Source organism: Xenopus tropicalis, chromosome 3, assembly GCF_000004195.4.
Source record: "Xenopus tropicalis strain Nigerian chromosome 3, UCB_Xtro_10.0, whole genome shotgun sequence".
NCBI lineage: Eukaryota > Metazoa > Chordata > Amphibia > Anura > Pipidae > Xenopus > Xenopus tropicalis.
This window is the reverse complement of record NC_030679.2, coordinates 68,574,021-68,589,743: the sequence shown is the minus strand read 5'-3', so window position 1 is coordinate 68,589,743 and position 15,723 is coordinate 68,574,021. Positions and strand designations below refer to the sequence as shown.

The following is a 15,723-nucleotide window of genomic DNA, read 5'->3' as shown; positions in this document are numbered from 1 at the left end:
AGGTTTTTTATCTGGTTTTTCCTTGATTTCTGACCAAAGCGCTTACTTCTGCAAGGGACTGCGGCCACAATTTTCCATGTAGAAAGAGAAGAGTGGTGTCTCTGAATAGCTGAAGGTGTGCACTTTTCAGAAATATATAGTTTGTGGGGGTTATTTCACAGGTAGGGGGGGTTAACACTGAAAAACTGCAGGAAGTGCACATAGAGCGCAGCCCCCACATTTTTAGCTGTAATTGCCCTTGTGCATTGCCCCTGCTTTGGAGTGTTTGGTGCCCATGTCTTTATGTGCACCCATACATATGGGGCATCATTTTATTCAGGAGAAGTTTGTCTTTCAAATATGCCTTTGTTAGAAAATTTTTATGAGATTTTTTTTTGTCAAATCCACATTTGATCATGCGTCCAAGTTTACGTTTTAGAAAAAAAAAAAAATGTCATAAAAAGTTCCAAATTTCACAATGCACTGACAAAAGGTATTTGGCTTTTGAGTGAAAACTACATTGCACCTAGAAACCTGAAGGTCTGTAGTTTCTAAAGATACCAAACATGAGGGGATATTTTAGATTTACATATAAGTTATGCTGCATTAACTGTTACAAGCGCTTTTCTGCTTTGTTCTGGTGTGATATTGTACTAAGTATTGCTTTAGTTTGGGGGTTACTTCTGGACAGGAACTGTGGGGTACCACCACATATTTGGTATCGTTGGAATTGGGAGTATCAGGGCTTTTACAAACAATAAAAAAAAGTGAGTAAAATTACTTTTCTATGGAAAAAAACCTCAAAATATACAGAAATTTTTCATAATTTTATTTTTTTTTTTACATATTTCACCCAAAATACACATCATATCTCCAGAAAAGTTATAAAATTTGGTATGTATGTCGAAGCCCAATTAGTGACGAAAAAAACGATATATAATTTCCCTAGTTTCGTGGAGGTTTTCCTACCAAAAAACATTGTTAAAGTGAATGAGTACAAAATGCTTAAAAAACGTCTGGCACTGGGGGGAACCGAAATGACGAATTCGGCTGGCACTTAAAGGGTTAAAGCATGCCTGGAGCTGGTCTAACAACATGGAAAACATTTGTGCTCAGATGAGAACAAGATAGAGCATTTGTGGTGTAAATTTAACACTAGCCACACTTCAAAGAATATCATACTTATAGTAAAGTATGGTGGTGGTAGCATCAAGTTGTGGGGCTGGATTAAAGGCAAAAATCTTGTTGAGACTGGTGGGAGCCACAAGTCCACACTACAGTCTGCCTATGCCAGCCTAGATTATGTGGTTCACTGCAACAGCAGCTTCCTCAGGGGTTTAACCAAATCAAATAATCTGAAGCAAATTAGCCAGGAAAAGGTCAAAATCACTTCTAAAGCATCTGCTGTTTCCCTTTCTGAGTATCCTTGTATGTGTTACACCCATTGTTCCATGGAACAGGGAGAGAGGCTTTATTATTAAACACATAAGATGGATAAATACTGCAGAGCTAATAGTAAACTCTTTTATCAAAATAAGTACATGCATAATATATACTAAATTTTAATAGTAAGGTATTGTAAAGAATAAATTCTGCTTCAAAACAGATCTTTTCTTTAATCCAGTCTTTTTAATATTTCTTCTTTTTTATTCATTTATGGCTTTTGCTGTTTGTTTTGCTAGATCTTGATCAGTATATAGCTGATTTTAAAGGAGGCAGCTTTTCTTTATCGATGAGTTCCACCTACCAATCAGGAAGAAAAAGAGGAGAAAATGGAGCCTGGAGAAAAGTCAGTACAAGTCCTCGCAAGAAATCCAGTCGTGTCTCTACAATGTGGAACAAACAGGAGGGGAAAGAAGGTACATTATTTTTTATTGCTCTGTGTCAGCGGGAATGATAATTTTGCTTCTAACCTTGACAAAATGTGCCCAGTGTTAATAAATGGCCCCCAGCCAGTTCATGGTTCATCAGCAGATGAGTCTGAGCTGCTTTTCACTTTCTGCTGTTCTCAGGTGGCCATACCATGTGTGGCCCCAGGTACACTTTCTGCTTGTTTGGCCCATGGGCCAATCTGGCAGAGAGGGTGCATGGTTAGCCCATGTTTAGCTAATTTATGTTATGCAGGCAAAGTGAACTTAGAATAGGTATAATTGTGTTTCAAATAAATATTTTCCCATTGTATTCTTGGATAGTAAGCACCCTTTGTGTCAGTCCACTTAGGACTTGTTTGTTTTACATCTGGGCATGACTACCGTCAGCATTGGGTGTTTCACTTTAAGTATTATTTGTTTTAAACTGTATAAACTCTTACCTGCTTTTGCCATAGTCAATTTGACGAACATGTACTTTTGCAAATACGCTAAAGCTGTACAATGTTCTTGAGATGCATGCTATGGATTTCATCATTTGAACAAAATACAAATAGTGTTCTGTAAGTGTTTATTCTTCTGCCAGTTTGTAACTCTTCCAGCAGTGCGCTAATAAAGCACCTTTATAATCCCTACCCACCGTAACCAAAGCCCTTCTTACAATGATTCATTTTTCAACAGTGGAACTGCCCAAGAATGACGTGAAGCAAAGAAGCATTGTGTCACTGGCCAAGAGGAAGTATGTTTGTTATACTTAGCAAGAAATGTATTGTGCTATAAATAGTCCTTTCTGCTTCATTAAGTCTTATAATTCTGTTATTCATGGTCACCGGTACCATTGCTGTGTATTCAGTAATTTTCCATTGACTTTCCTCCATGTGATGTATTAACGGTGCAAACATATGTAGTATTTGATAGGTATCCATTTACACATTTAGATCAAGGAGCCCAGTCTAATGAGAGGCAACTCTGTATCATTTTTATTTCAAGTATCCTTGAAATATTGACCCATTTTTCAGTCACTTTCCATCTGTGCCAAAGCACATGTGAAATCCAGGCTAGATATTCCATAGACCAATGAATAGGAAATGAATTTGGTGTGCTAGCTTATTTTTCTTTGCTTTTAAAAAGGTACTTATACATTAGTGAAGCATTTAGTACTTACATATATTTCTTAGGCCCTTGGAAGAGAACCGTCCCACACTGTGTAATCTGGACCAAAGATATTTAAATGGCTCAGATGATGAGGTTGATCTTGTAAAAGAACTGAGGACTTTGTGTTCCAGTAAGTCAGAACCAGACATCAGCAAGGTAATGTATCTTGTGCTTTTCTGCATATCTTTAGACTTGTTGGTTGGTTGTTTAGTTTACATGAATGTTTTTTTTTTTGTAAATGATTCAGTCTAAATGAGCCCCACTGGTTGGAGTATTAGCCTTTCATGGATGCCTGCAGTGTTGGACTGGCCCACCAGGAAAACTCCCTGTGGGTCCTCCTTCTCCTAACCATTTGGCCTACTTCATGGTCATTCCCTATTTCTGAATGGGAATAACAAGGAAAGAGGAGAAATAGATGGAAGGATAGATGCTAGCATGTAAACAGAAGAGACTTGGAGAATTAAGTGGTCAAGTAAGGAAATGAGGAAAAATAATTTGGAGAGTGGGCCCATGGTCTAGGGTTTTCTGGTGGGCCCCTGGGATCCCAGACTGACACTGGATGCCTGTGTTAGCTTTGCTTGTATTAGAAGACACATGGGCTTTATAATATGGCACACGTGCCTGCAGTGTTCTGCTCATACTGCATTTGTGCAGTGCTTTATCATTACTAGACAGCAATTTATTCAGCAGTATGAAATGTTTAAAGCCCCTGTCATTATTTGCAGATTACGGAATTCGATAATTGTCTAGTCATATTTAAAAGTCCTACAAATGACCAGAAGCCAGCAACTATAACTGAGCAGCCTTTCCAAAAACAAAAAACAGTAAGTTGAAGTCTTGAATGTACTGATATAGTAATGTGCAATGTCACTTGAGCTGTAGTAACTAGCCAGTCTGCCTGGTATGGTGCTGTTAAAACCATGAAAGAAAACATCTGAGGGTATTGTGTTTGTGTGGGCACTGGACTGTTCCATTGTTATTTGCTATAAAGTTTTTGATTGGCAAAATGCAAATGTTCTATCCACTTCTAAGGAGAACTAAACCCCAACATTAAATATGGGTAGAAATGCCATATTTTACATAATGAACTTGCTTCACCAGAATAAAGTTCTATCATCTCTCTATATTCTTTTACTAGTACTGTGTCCTGTGGTGTTAGCTTACCAGAACATTTAATACATCAGGGACACATCTAATAAATGCAAATTATTAGGTTGCACTGATTGGAATTAAATAAAATAAGTACAGGCCTTCTCTGAAAGTGTCCTCGATTTTTCACATGACCTAGTAAACTTAATGTTCCACAAGTAGAAAAAAAAACAGCAGATGCTACATGAGAGTAAATCAACCAATTACAAATGTGTGTGTGTGTATATATATATATAGACATTTTTTTCTTTAGCTTTAGCAAGTGATCTTGTCTAACTATGGTTGGTAAGATATGTGTATATAATGTCAGACTATATTTTTTATTATACCTGGTTTTCTAAATATGACTCGCACAATTCCAGCTCCCCTTCCATTTATTGCATTATATACTCTTTGTAGACTTGAATGTATACTGTCATTTTTGTTTCACATGCTAAAATGAAATTATAAGCTGCTGATTCACAAATTTTCTTCCTCAGGACATGGCCTGTCCTCTAAGCAGCAGAAAGAATTTAGAATCCAGCATTCAGAAACCAAAAGCGGAACCTGGGAAAGCCAAGTCCTCGCTCCCTGTACCTCGAAACAAAGTTACCGCATGTGTTCCAGCCAACAGAAGGAGCAGCAGCAATACAAGGCAAAAAGAGATCAATCATGACTCACACAACGAGATTTGGAACTTGCACAAAAATATTGAGATTAATAATGCAAACAAATGATCAGTCTAATTTGTACTGTTTGCCTCATCAGCCGTTTAGCTGCAAGAAGGGCCTCAAGCATACTGTTCATACTGTATGCACAAATTACAGGCCTTTCTAGCAGCGCAGGCTTGAAATGTACAAAGAATAGAATTATTCATGTAAATATGAAACAAGGCATTTCCCTATAATGTATTATGTATATGGGTCCAAAACACTTTGTGTAAATACTGTTTATTATATATTGATGTTACAGTTGTTATATAGACAAAATTCTGTATTACAGAAGCATTTTACTTCTTTAAATCTAAAGAATTCTCTCTTTTTTGCCAAACGTGTAACTAATTCATTTCAGTGGTTTCACTAAAGGAGAAATATATATGGGAATGTCAAAAGAAATAATGTGTTAAAAAGTATTCCCTATAAAAAAAAATACAGTATTATTTCACATGCAGTCTAGATGCACCTACATTAAAGTATTTCTTTAAATTACATTGCTGTACTTAAAGCATTTAAAGAGCAGTGGCAATAATACAACTAAGTAGATTCATAGAAGCATAATCAATGCACCTTTTTACACAAGCCATATGCAGTATGTTGACTGTTCTTTTGACATGCCTAAAATTGCTTTAGCTTCTTGTGTAGTACCTATCTTGTGTTGCATCTTTTATTCTGTAGCAAAATAACTCTTCATGCAATAAACAGAACTACCCTAACTGCCTTGAGTGCTTTGAGTTTATTCTTGCAAATATCACATTGTTTATATGCTACTGGTCTGTTTACTGATCACTGCTGTAAAGGCTGAGGTATGGAGGCATGAATCCTGATGATGTGAATGTGTTGCACAACACGGAAAGCACCCCCTTTACCCATATCCTGAACTTCAGCAGCCACCAATAGGGCTTCCTGGCTCTTGTGATCATAAAAGTACTTAAAAAAAAACAAAAAAAAAAAACAGGTGTTGCTTCCTTCAGGACAGCCTTGTTTTAAACATATTCTTTTATGAAAGGTTTTGGAGAGTGGGACGTATGAACATGTTTCTGTTACAACATTCATTGTTCCTTTTTAAAATGCCATGTGCACAAATAGCAAGTACAGATTTCATTGTTCCATTCATACAGTGTATATATGTGTACATTAGTATCATACTCCAAATTCTCTACATGTTTTCAGCATTCATAAATTTGTAAATGTACAAATAAAGAATGGTTTTGGTCTACTAGTTACCCCTGCAGTGATGGTAAACAGTGAGCTTAACATGCAGTAGTGTCCCCTTGCACATTATTCATAGCAGGAGCAAATGTGAACACGGCACATCTGTCATCAACCCCTTGCCCTGTATGCTGTAACAGAAGCACTGTTAGCCATGTCCTAGATGGTCTTTTTTTTACTGCAACAGTGGGGCCAGACACAATAGGGCTATTGTACAATAAGTGGAATTTTGCCATGTTTTTTACCCACAGTACAGCATTTTTCCTTATACCTTCAGCGTAATAGAGGAGCCAAGGGCTTTGCGCCTGATTCTGTTGCAGTAAATGGGGGTCATATATAAGGTTTGCACAGCACATAGTTATTCGCAAATGGTTGTTTTGTGCATGTTTTTCCATAAACTCATACATTTTGCACTACTGTGCCTTTCTGCTTTTTTTGCAAATCACTATAAAATGCATATTATGCACAAAAATTCGCAAATACAATTGTGGTTTGCTTGAGGATGACCTTTTGTCTGTGTTTATTGTGCATGAATATAGCACTGATTTTCAAAAGAATTTGCAATATTTTTTTCACCACCAAAATTGTAGAGTAACTCAGGTGCAGTGTGTGTGCATAAATATTTGCAATTTGTCCTTTGCTTCCTAAATATGGCATAATTACAATCACACATAAAATGCACCAACCAGCATAAATATAAACATGGGTAGGGCAAATATGTCCAACCTTCCAGTTTGTGCCTGTATGTTAGCCAACCACTTAGACTGTAAGCTCTATGGGGCAGGGACCTCCTTCCTACTGTGTCTCATACCACATGGCACTTAAAATAAATAAATATATATATATATATATATATATATATATATATATATAAAAAGGGAAAGTTGTGCTCAACCACTAAATTTTAAACCATTAGGCGGGGGTGCAATGAGGTTGTGACCACGAAATACATAGAAACAACAACAAGAGATCCTCTGGTTGAGCACAACTTTCCCTTTTTTTGCTATAGCTTATACAGGAGCAGTGGCCAGCTCCTTGTTGTAGCTCCCACCCCTCCCAGCTGCAGTCAGGTGATCCCAGTGGAGCCAATAAAAGGGCAACCATATGGGGGTTTTAACCTTGAAAGCAAGTAAGTTGCAGGTAAAACTTAGTCCCTTGGCTAAATGTATATTGAAGCAGTAGAATTCTTAATGAATCGCATAAGTCAGTGTAGGAACTGGTCAAAAGGGATGACTTTGACGCAGTTGGCCAGCTTGAAGTATATTGCAATATATGGACAAACAATCCCTGTTTTGCTTAAAGGGAAGGGCATTTCTTAGTAGCTTAAATGCACCGAATGTCTTAATGTTCTATATATTGATAATGGGTGAGTGCAGAGGATCTCTTGTTGTTGTTTCTATATATATATATATATATATATATATATTTATATTTATTTATTATATCACTTGTCCTTCCTGTGTGTAATTTTGTATTCTGTAAGACTGTACAGCGCTGCGTACCCTTGTGGCGCTTTATAAATAAAGTTATACATACATACATACATACTGTGTTAAAATGAGTACTATTGTGATTTCACTTTGACACAAATCAGATGCAATCCCACTAAACATCTTCTGTGTTTAGTTTTCTCACCACGTACACTTGTTGTGAAAATGATGTCCACACTTGACTATTTTTATTGTGCAACTAACTAAGGCAAACTTGTGCAACCACGACTTCCCTTTAAGGTTGCAAACAAGCCCTAATGTGTATTACATGATAAGGGGCATATTTGTGCACAAACAGGACTTTAGGGCACTCCAGGGCATTCATTTAAAGAGTGAAAACATAATGTTGCCTCTTTATAGGCCTCACCTTGAATATACAGTGCAGTTTTGGGCTCCAGTCGTTAAGAAGGATATTAATGAGCTGGAGAGAGTGCAGAAATGTGTAACTAAACTTGTAAAAGCTATAGAACAATTAAACTATGGTTAGGTTTGTTTTTTGTGGATAGAAGGCGAACACCCTTTTAGGGCTCTGGCACACGGGAAGATCGCCCGCGACAAATCTCCCTGTTCGCGGGCGACTAATCTCCCTGAGTTGCCATCCCACCGGCGAAAGTGTAAGTCGCCGGTGGGATGGCACACACGGCAGCGCGATTTTGGCAAATCGCCGAAAAAGCCTCGCGAACAGGGAGTTTTGTCGTGGGCGACTAATCTCCCCCCGTGTGCCAGAGCCCTTAGATTTTAGAAAATTACTTTTTACTTTAGGCACTACTGGTTCTTCATCATCAGGATGGTGTGGCGGTGGAAATCTCCTGTATGATGTAATAAGGGGATTTCATGAATACCTTAGAGAGGTGACTTCATGGACAAACTTCTATCCAGGGCTACAGTAATTTCAAGAGTTGCAGTTACCTTTGTGTATGTATATGTGTTTGTGTGCACATTTGGAGGGGTTGACCTTGATGGACAGTTTTTCCAACTCAAATTACACAATATTGTCTTGGTGTGGGCTGTGTGAGCAGGGCACAGTATTTTTTAGTCATACCTTCCATTTTGGCCACACATGCCATTTTTTTTTTTTTTTACATATAATTTGTGACCTATTTATGCTCTTAAGAGTGACACAAATTAAGTATTTTTTCACTATTATGACCTTATCTAATTAAGGCTAGGGAGTTTATTTAACAAAATGTAGGTCATTGATATAGCTTGCATGCTTGAACTATATATATATATATATAAAGAGAAAAGGGCCAGGGGTATAGCCTGGCAGATATATACAGATGGTAGTAATTGACATACTAATTGTGGGATAGATAGGTTGCTAGAAGCAATTAGATGCTGTTTTTGGAATCTAGGTGCTGCTAAAGTAAAAAAAAAACAACAACACACTTCTTGTGTGCCAGACATCCTTCTGTAGGCAATGACATATTGCTTGTGGGGCAGGTAGAATGCTGGAGACAACATACTGTTTGCAGGGCTGGCATATTGCTGCTGGCAACAACTGCCTGTGGGACTGGCAAACTGTACAGCCGCAAGCAATCAGTCATTCAATACACACCAATGTTTTAAGACATAGTGGCCCCCAACATTCCATAACATATTGTGGCACTAAGCATTCCATGGCACTCTCAAGGATTTACACACTGAACAAAAAAAAAAAAAAAAAAGATTTGGTATATAATTTTAGTGTGTTTTTCCTTATGCTTGTAGAAGCTCTGACAAACGAAAAATTCAATCTACACATAAATTAAGTTTATTTCATTACAATTAGGCTTGATCACCCACTTTATTCATAACTCAAGCTCTGAAGCTCTTTTTTCGCTACAACTCCCATTGCCCCAAACATTTAAAGGATACATAAAAGGCTGGATGCTGGGAGCTTCAGAGCTTAGGTTATGAATATAATATGGCTGCTCCACCATTGCCTTCAAGAATTGAACTAGTAAAACATGCTATAAATAAACCTGCATTAGAAAATACAATACAGCTTGTGTAATAAGACACTGCATTATAATTAATGAAGGAGGAATCATGTCAAGGCAGATGTGAAGGTTAAAGTTTGGTCATGAAACAACATATTCGTGGAATATTGGTGGAAACGCTGCTGTTGAAACTAAGCAGAGTTTTTATTTTTCTGCAAAAACAGGTCAGGCACTCATTCAGGTTCTCAGCGATTTGTAAATTACTCTGTAGACGCTTGATAAATGAATTAACAAAGGTGGGATGCTTTTACAATTAAGCACTCTGTTTACTTGAAAATGTGTACCAATACAAATGTGTAAGATATACAGCAATTTGCAGAGCTTTACATAAAGACTTACAGATTTACTGTAGCTCTGTTTCTTTAACCCTACACCAGTGCTCTGGCGTCTTACAAGTTTTGCAGTCTCATGTCAAGACTAGACTAAATTTCAATGAGCAGTCCGTAAAGGGCAAAGAGCTCTAAAGGGAAATGGTGGACATTTACAAATGGTCTAGGACAGCAGGCTGAGCTATAAATATCAGGACCGTCCTACGAAAAGTACTGTTATTCTGTCACCTCCTCCATATGACACCTGCACTCTTCTCCCATTGGTGGTGATGCATTACCCTGCTGCTTGTTATACATCATGTATGCCCATTTTGTAATTGGGCAAAATGGACCATGTGATCAAAAAAGTCTAGGGTTTTTTTTTTTTAATCAAACATAAAATACTCCAGAATGAAATATTACACTACTCTGTGTAAAGTGATGTTATTTGCTAAAAAAAAGGTGTGGGGCAGCTTCCCTCCTTCTGCTCAAAGTGTGTTTATTTGTGACATTTGAACAATATCTTGTGCCATGTTAGTGACTTTGATTGACTTTCATTCTGAAAATTGATAACTTTTTATTGCCATCATTGGTAATGGTTAAATTAAAAAGAAAACCTATCACCTGAGATTCTGGATAGCTGTATAATACATACAACTATAGAAATATAATGAAATTCTCTTAAAATTAGAATGAATAGTGATTCTCTGGTTTAAGGGCCTCATGGTTTCCACAATAGAAGCTATAGAGATCTGGCATTAAGTTTAAGCTGAGTAAGAAAAACCAAAGGCAGAATATTTTCTGTAACATATCATATCTCTTCTTTACCATTTAATGACCAAGCCTGTGTAACAGAATAGCCTCTGTAATAAAATATCTAAGATTATTGAAAGGGTGGGGAATTTGATGACATTATTTCTTTAGGGCAATAGCAAATTATGAGGTCTATGAGGTAATTAAAAAATATTAAAACACTGCCACCTACATCGCATTCTAGTGATGGATGGACACTGTAGTAAATATTGTGGGAGAAAATATTGAACAGAACATGATTATTTTCCTTTTATAAGAGGATTTCACTATCCAGTGGCCTAAAATGTTTATGTCCTTCACCCATCAGCCATATCTGTGCAAAATAAAGCAGAAAGCATAGTTTGATGCAGGAGAAATAAGTACGTCTCTAGCTTGTGTGTGTAGCCCCCTTTTGCTACTGCATGAGATCTAGCATGCATTCACTTGTGGCTTGTGGCGCTACAGGAGTCCTGTGCCTCCGCTATATGGAAGAGCAGGTACACTGATAAATGGTGTGCCTCCACCCAGGGCCAGGACAGGTTGGACTGTAACACCCCTCCCTGGAAAACTTCTCTGGGTTAATCTGTGCAGGCCTCCACTGGGCCGACTCCCTGCAACTCCCGGGACCTTACTCCCCACTCTTAGGGGTGGTTGCTTACCAGGCAGTTGAGGATCCACTTGTAGAGGAACTGACCAGGAGACTGGAAGTTGCTGATTAACCAAATAAACTTACAGTGGCTTGCAAAAGTATTCGGCCCCCTTGAACTTTTCCCCATTTTGTCACATTACAGCCACAAACATGAATCAATTTTATTGGAATTCCACGTGAAAGACCAATACAAAGTGGTGTACACGTGAGAAGTGGAACGAAAATCATACATGATTCCAAACATTTTTTACAAATAAATAACTGCAAAGTGGAGTGTGGTCTGAGTGCAGTCAGTTGCCCATAGACATTGCCTGATGAGTGCTAATGACTAAATAAAGTGCACCTGTGTGTAATCTAATGTCAGTACAAATACAGCTGCTCTGTGACGGCCTCAGAGGTTGTCTAAGAGAATATTGGGAGCAACAACACCATGAAGTCCAAAGAACACACCAGACACGTCAGGGATAAAGTTATTGAGAAATTTAAAGCAGGCTTAGGCTACAAAAAGATTTCCAAAGCCTTGAACATCCCACGGAGCACTGTTCAAGCGATCATTCAGAAATGAAAGGAGTATGGCACAACTGTAAACCTACCAAGACAAGGCTGTCCCCCTAAACTCATAGGCCGAACAAGGAGAGCGCTGATCAGAAATGCAGCCAAGAGGCCCATGGTGACTCTGGGGGAGCTGCAGAGATCTACAGCTCAGGTGGGGGAATCTGTCCATAGGACAACTATTAGTCGTGCACTGCACAAAGTTGGCCTTTATGGAAGAGTGGCAAGAAGAAAGCAATTTTTAACAGAAAACCATAACAAGTCCCGTTTGCAGTTTGCCACAAGCCATGTGGGGGACACAGCAAACATGTGGAAGAAGGTGCTCTGGTCAGATGAGACCAAAATGGAACTTTTTGGCCAAAATGCAAAACGCTATGTGTGGTGGAAAACTAACACTGCACATCACTCTGAACACACCATCCCCACTGTCAAATATGGAGGGGCAGCATCATGCTCTGGGGGCGCTTCTCTTCAGCAGGGACAGGGAAGCTGGTCAGAGTTGATGGGAAGATGGATGGAGCCAAATACAGGGCAATCTTGGAAGAAAACCTCTTGGAGTCTGCAAAAGACTTGAGACTGGGGCGGAGGTTCACCTTCCAGCAGGACAACGACCCTAAACATAAAGCCAGGGCAACAATGGAATGGTTTAAAACAAAACATATCCATGTGTTAGAATGGCCCAGTCAAAGTCCAGATATAAATCCAATGGAGAATCTGTGGCAAGATCTGAAAACTGCTGTTCATAAACGCTGTCCATCTAATCTGACTGAGCTGGAGCTGTTTTGCAAAGAAGAATGGCCAATGATTTCAGTCTCTAGATGTGCAAAGCTGGTAGAGACATACCCTAAAAGACTGGCAGCTGTAATTGCAGCAAAAGGTGGTTCTACAAAGTATTGACTCAGGGGGCTGAATAATTACGCACACCCCACTTTGCAGTTATTTATTTGTAAAAAATGTTTGGAATCATGTATGATTTTCGTTCCACTTCTCACGTGTACACCACTTTGTATTGGTCTTTCACGTGGAATTCCAATAAAATTGATTCATGTTTGTGGCTGTAATGTGACAAAATGTGGAAAAGTTCAAGGGGGCCGAATACTTTTGCAAGCCACTGTATTTATTGTATCCAAACAGTATCCAGTAATATGATATGCAGGTTCAGGTACCTCTTCCCTTACTTCCACTAGGAGATCCTCTCACTTAGGATTGCTCCCTGGTACTCCCGCCAAGAGACCCCCTCTTAGGAAATCTCCCCGGTACTCACGCCAGAAGATCCTCTCGCTTAGGAAATCTCCCCTTTCTTGGCCCTAGCTACCACCTGAGCTGGCCACTTGATATACCTGAACAACCACCAGTAAAGCTGTGAGGTAATAACCTCACTTACAGTATTTCCTCGGAGGGGCTTCAGACTGCCCTTACTAGATACCCTGTCTATCCTTTCACGCCTAGAGTGATTATAAATGGTCTTGCCGCCCCGCTGCACCGCCGCACCAAAAAAATAAAGTTTTTCTCGCATAAGGAGCAATGGGGACCTCTTCCACATTGCTCCGTATGTGCAGGCCCGGATTTGTGGCGAGGCCACAAAGGCCCGGGCCTAGGGCGGCACATACACAGGGGCGGCATGCCGCCCCGCCGCAAGCAAATTTTAACATTTTGCTCCCATACGGAGCAATGGGGACATCTCCCCACTGCTCCGTATGGGAGTTCTAAGTTAGGCGCTTACGCATGCGCATTAGCGGACACGGGGGGGGGCTTGTTCGCGCATGTGCAAGTTAGGCGCATGCGCATTCGCGGCGGGGGTGGGGTGTCGCCGAATGGGGGCGGCCTTGGGGCGCCCCAAGTAGAAGTCCGGCCCTGCGTATGTGCTTGTAAAGACCCGTGCATGCACGATCGCAAGTTTGCGCATGCGCAGGGGGGGCGCGCGCCGTTCGTGCGTGGTGGGGGTGGCGATGGACAGGGGGTGGCCTCGGGGCACCCGGCCTAGAAATCCGGCCCTGGGTCTAACTAAATTATCTAACTGAATCCTGTAGCTAACCTCTGGCTGAGGTGTGGTCCCAGGACCAAAGACCTCAAAGATTGTGAGTCATCCTCTTTTATATTGCAGCACGCCGCCACCTAGTGGTTACTGCTGAATTACAGAGGAAACTCTCTTTACACACACACTGTTATGACCACCTTTAGGTGTCCATATCCCACAAAGCCACATTCTGGTTTGCCTGTCTAAAGGGGAACCAGTGTAAGGGGCCCAAATCTTGGGATCCCTACATGTGTATGGGATTTTTGGCCCTTCTGTCCTCCCAAGACCTTAGTACTTTCTATTTTTTTTCCAGTTGCTGTTATTGACAATTTCTTAAAGTGCTGCAGGCAAAAATGATCAAGGTCACAACACTATTAAGCTGCAGCGCACCAGGTACGTAAATATGATGTAAATGACTGGTTCCATTAAAGCACTGTACATAACATTTTGATTGTGTAAGACATAACCTTCTTGCTCTGTTAATGAATAGTCAAGCTGTACATAATAAGTATATTGAGTAACTTGCTTGGCATCTACAAATTTCTATCCCATGTATTTCTTTTGATTAAAAAGGCGTGACAGTCTCCCGTTACGTGCTAATCGAAGCCTGCCATATGCAGACTCCCGCTCGTCCCTCATTGTGTCACTCTGTGTTTGGTTTGTTAGGAAATTTGAAACAAGTAATACTAAATATCCCTGTCGGGCTACGTGCTATAAAGCTGCTTGTAGCCAAGAGCAGGATGACGCACAGCTGTAAATTGAATGTTTTTTATTGCTAATGGCCAAGATTATTTAGAGTAATTTTCTTTATTAACATTAGTTTTCCCTTTATCACCCTCTAAGGTTAATGTCCCATGCGACTGCTTTTTTTTTCTTTTAAAGGGAAACTACAAACTTTTAACATTAGCCAGAGTTTTTCTTTCAGCGAATATTATATACTATGAAGACCAGTTTTGTGTCCTGGCTTTACCTTAGAATAGAGGTGCCAAGTGGGGTCTACGTTTAATGAAGTTATCTCTTTCCAGTTTATTAATTGTAAATTAATTAACATATACATTGTTAATTGTGGTGATGCTTAAACATACCTTGGTAAATACATACTGGCATATTCAAAAGGATATTGAGATAATTTAAATTATTACATCAAACTTATTCCCAGGACCTGACTTTCAATGGATGACACTTATTTTCATTCATTTTGGCAGTATGGCCCCTGCATTTTAGGCCAGACTGTCCAGGAACTGCAAAATACATATTACAATTGTTCCCTGTTTATTATCACTAAAATCACTGTATTGCTCGTGTGGAAGATCAGGGGACTCTTTCCCCTGTTCTGCCTGCATTCATTTCAGGCCAAACAGCTCCTATGCCTTAGCAGCCTTTGCCCAGTTACACATAGAGGAACAATCCCATTCGCTGGGAGGCAAGAGAAAGGCCAAAGCATGGTAGGAGCCCATCTGAGGCTTGGAAAAATAGGAGGACCCAGAGAGACGCCCAATCTACAGGGTGGGACGGCAGAGGCTATAAAGGAGCCCTTGCAGAAACTCCCAGCTACAGATAGTGGAGACATGGCATAGCCAGTGAATGACTTGGTAGCAGATTTCTGTATCTGTGTGTTTCCAGGTTTAGGGAAATAATTGCAGAAACTGTGAACTGTGTTCCTAAACTCAATGACATTTTGTATTTTTATGCACATATTCCTATGGCCATTAAAGTCTTCATACTGTGTTTCTGCCATTAAAAAGTTAGAGCAAAATTCTGTAAGCAGCTACACCGTGATAATAGCGATATGCAGCCAGCATGGAGATATAGGCAGGATGTGATAGAAGCTGGGAAGTGTATTCCTATCAAATAACTGCAGGAAATGTTTAGTGG

General features: G+C 39.7%; 1 protein-coding gene across 3 annotated transcripts in view; it reads left to right on the top strand.

Annotated features, from left to right (window-relative positions):
* The window catches only part of cttnbp2 (cortactin binding protein 2), a 67,771-nt gene extending 62,209 nt beyond the window's left edge, over positions 1-5,562 (top strand). For all 3 annotated transcript variants that reach the window (XM_002934968.5, XM_031898972.1, XM_004912983.4), the window contains exons 19-23: positions 1,662-1,838; positions 2,529-2,586; positions 3,026-3,158; positions 3,728-3,826; positions 4,631-5,562. In XM_002934968.5, the coding sequence (XP_002935014.2) occupies positions 1,662-1,838; positions 2,529-2,586; positions 3,026-3,158; positions 3,728-3,826; positions 4,631-4,867 (704 nt within the window). In that variant the 3' untranslated portion in view covers positions 4,868-5,562. The remainder of the gene's footprint in view (positions 1-1,661; positions 1,839-2,528; positions 2,587-3,025; positions 3,159-3,727; positions 3,827-4,630) is intronic.
* Positions 5,563-15,723: the final 10,161 nt, after the last annotated feature.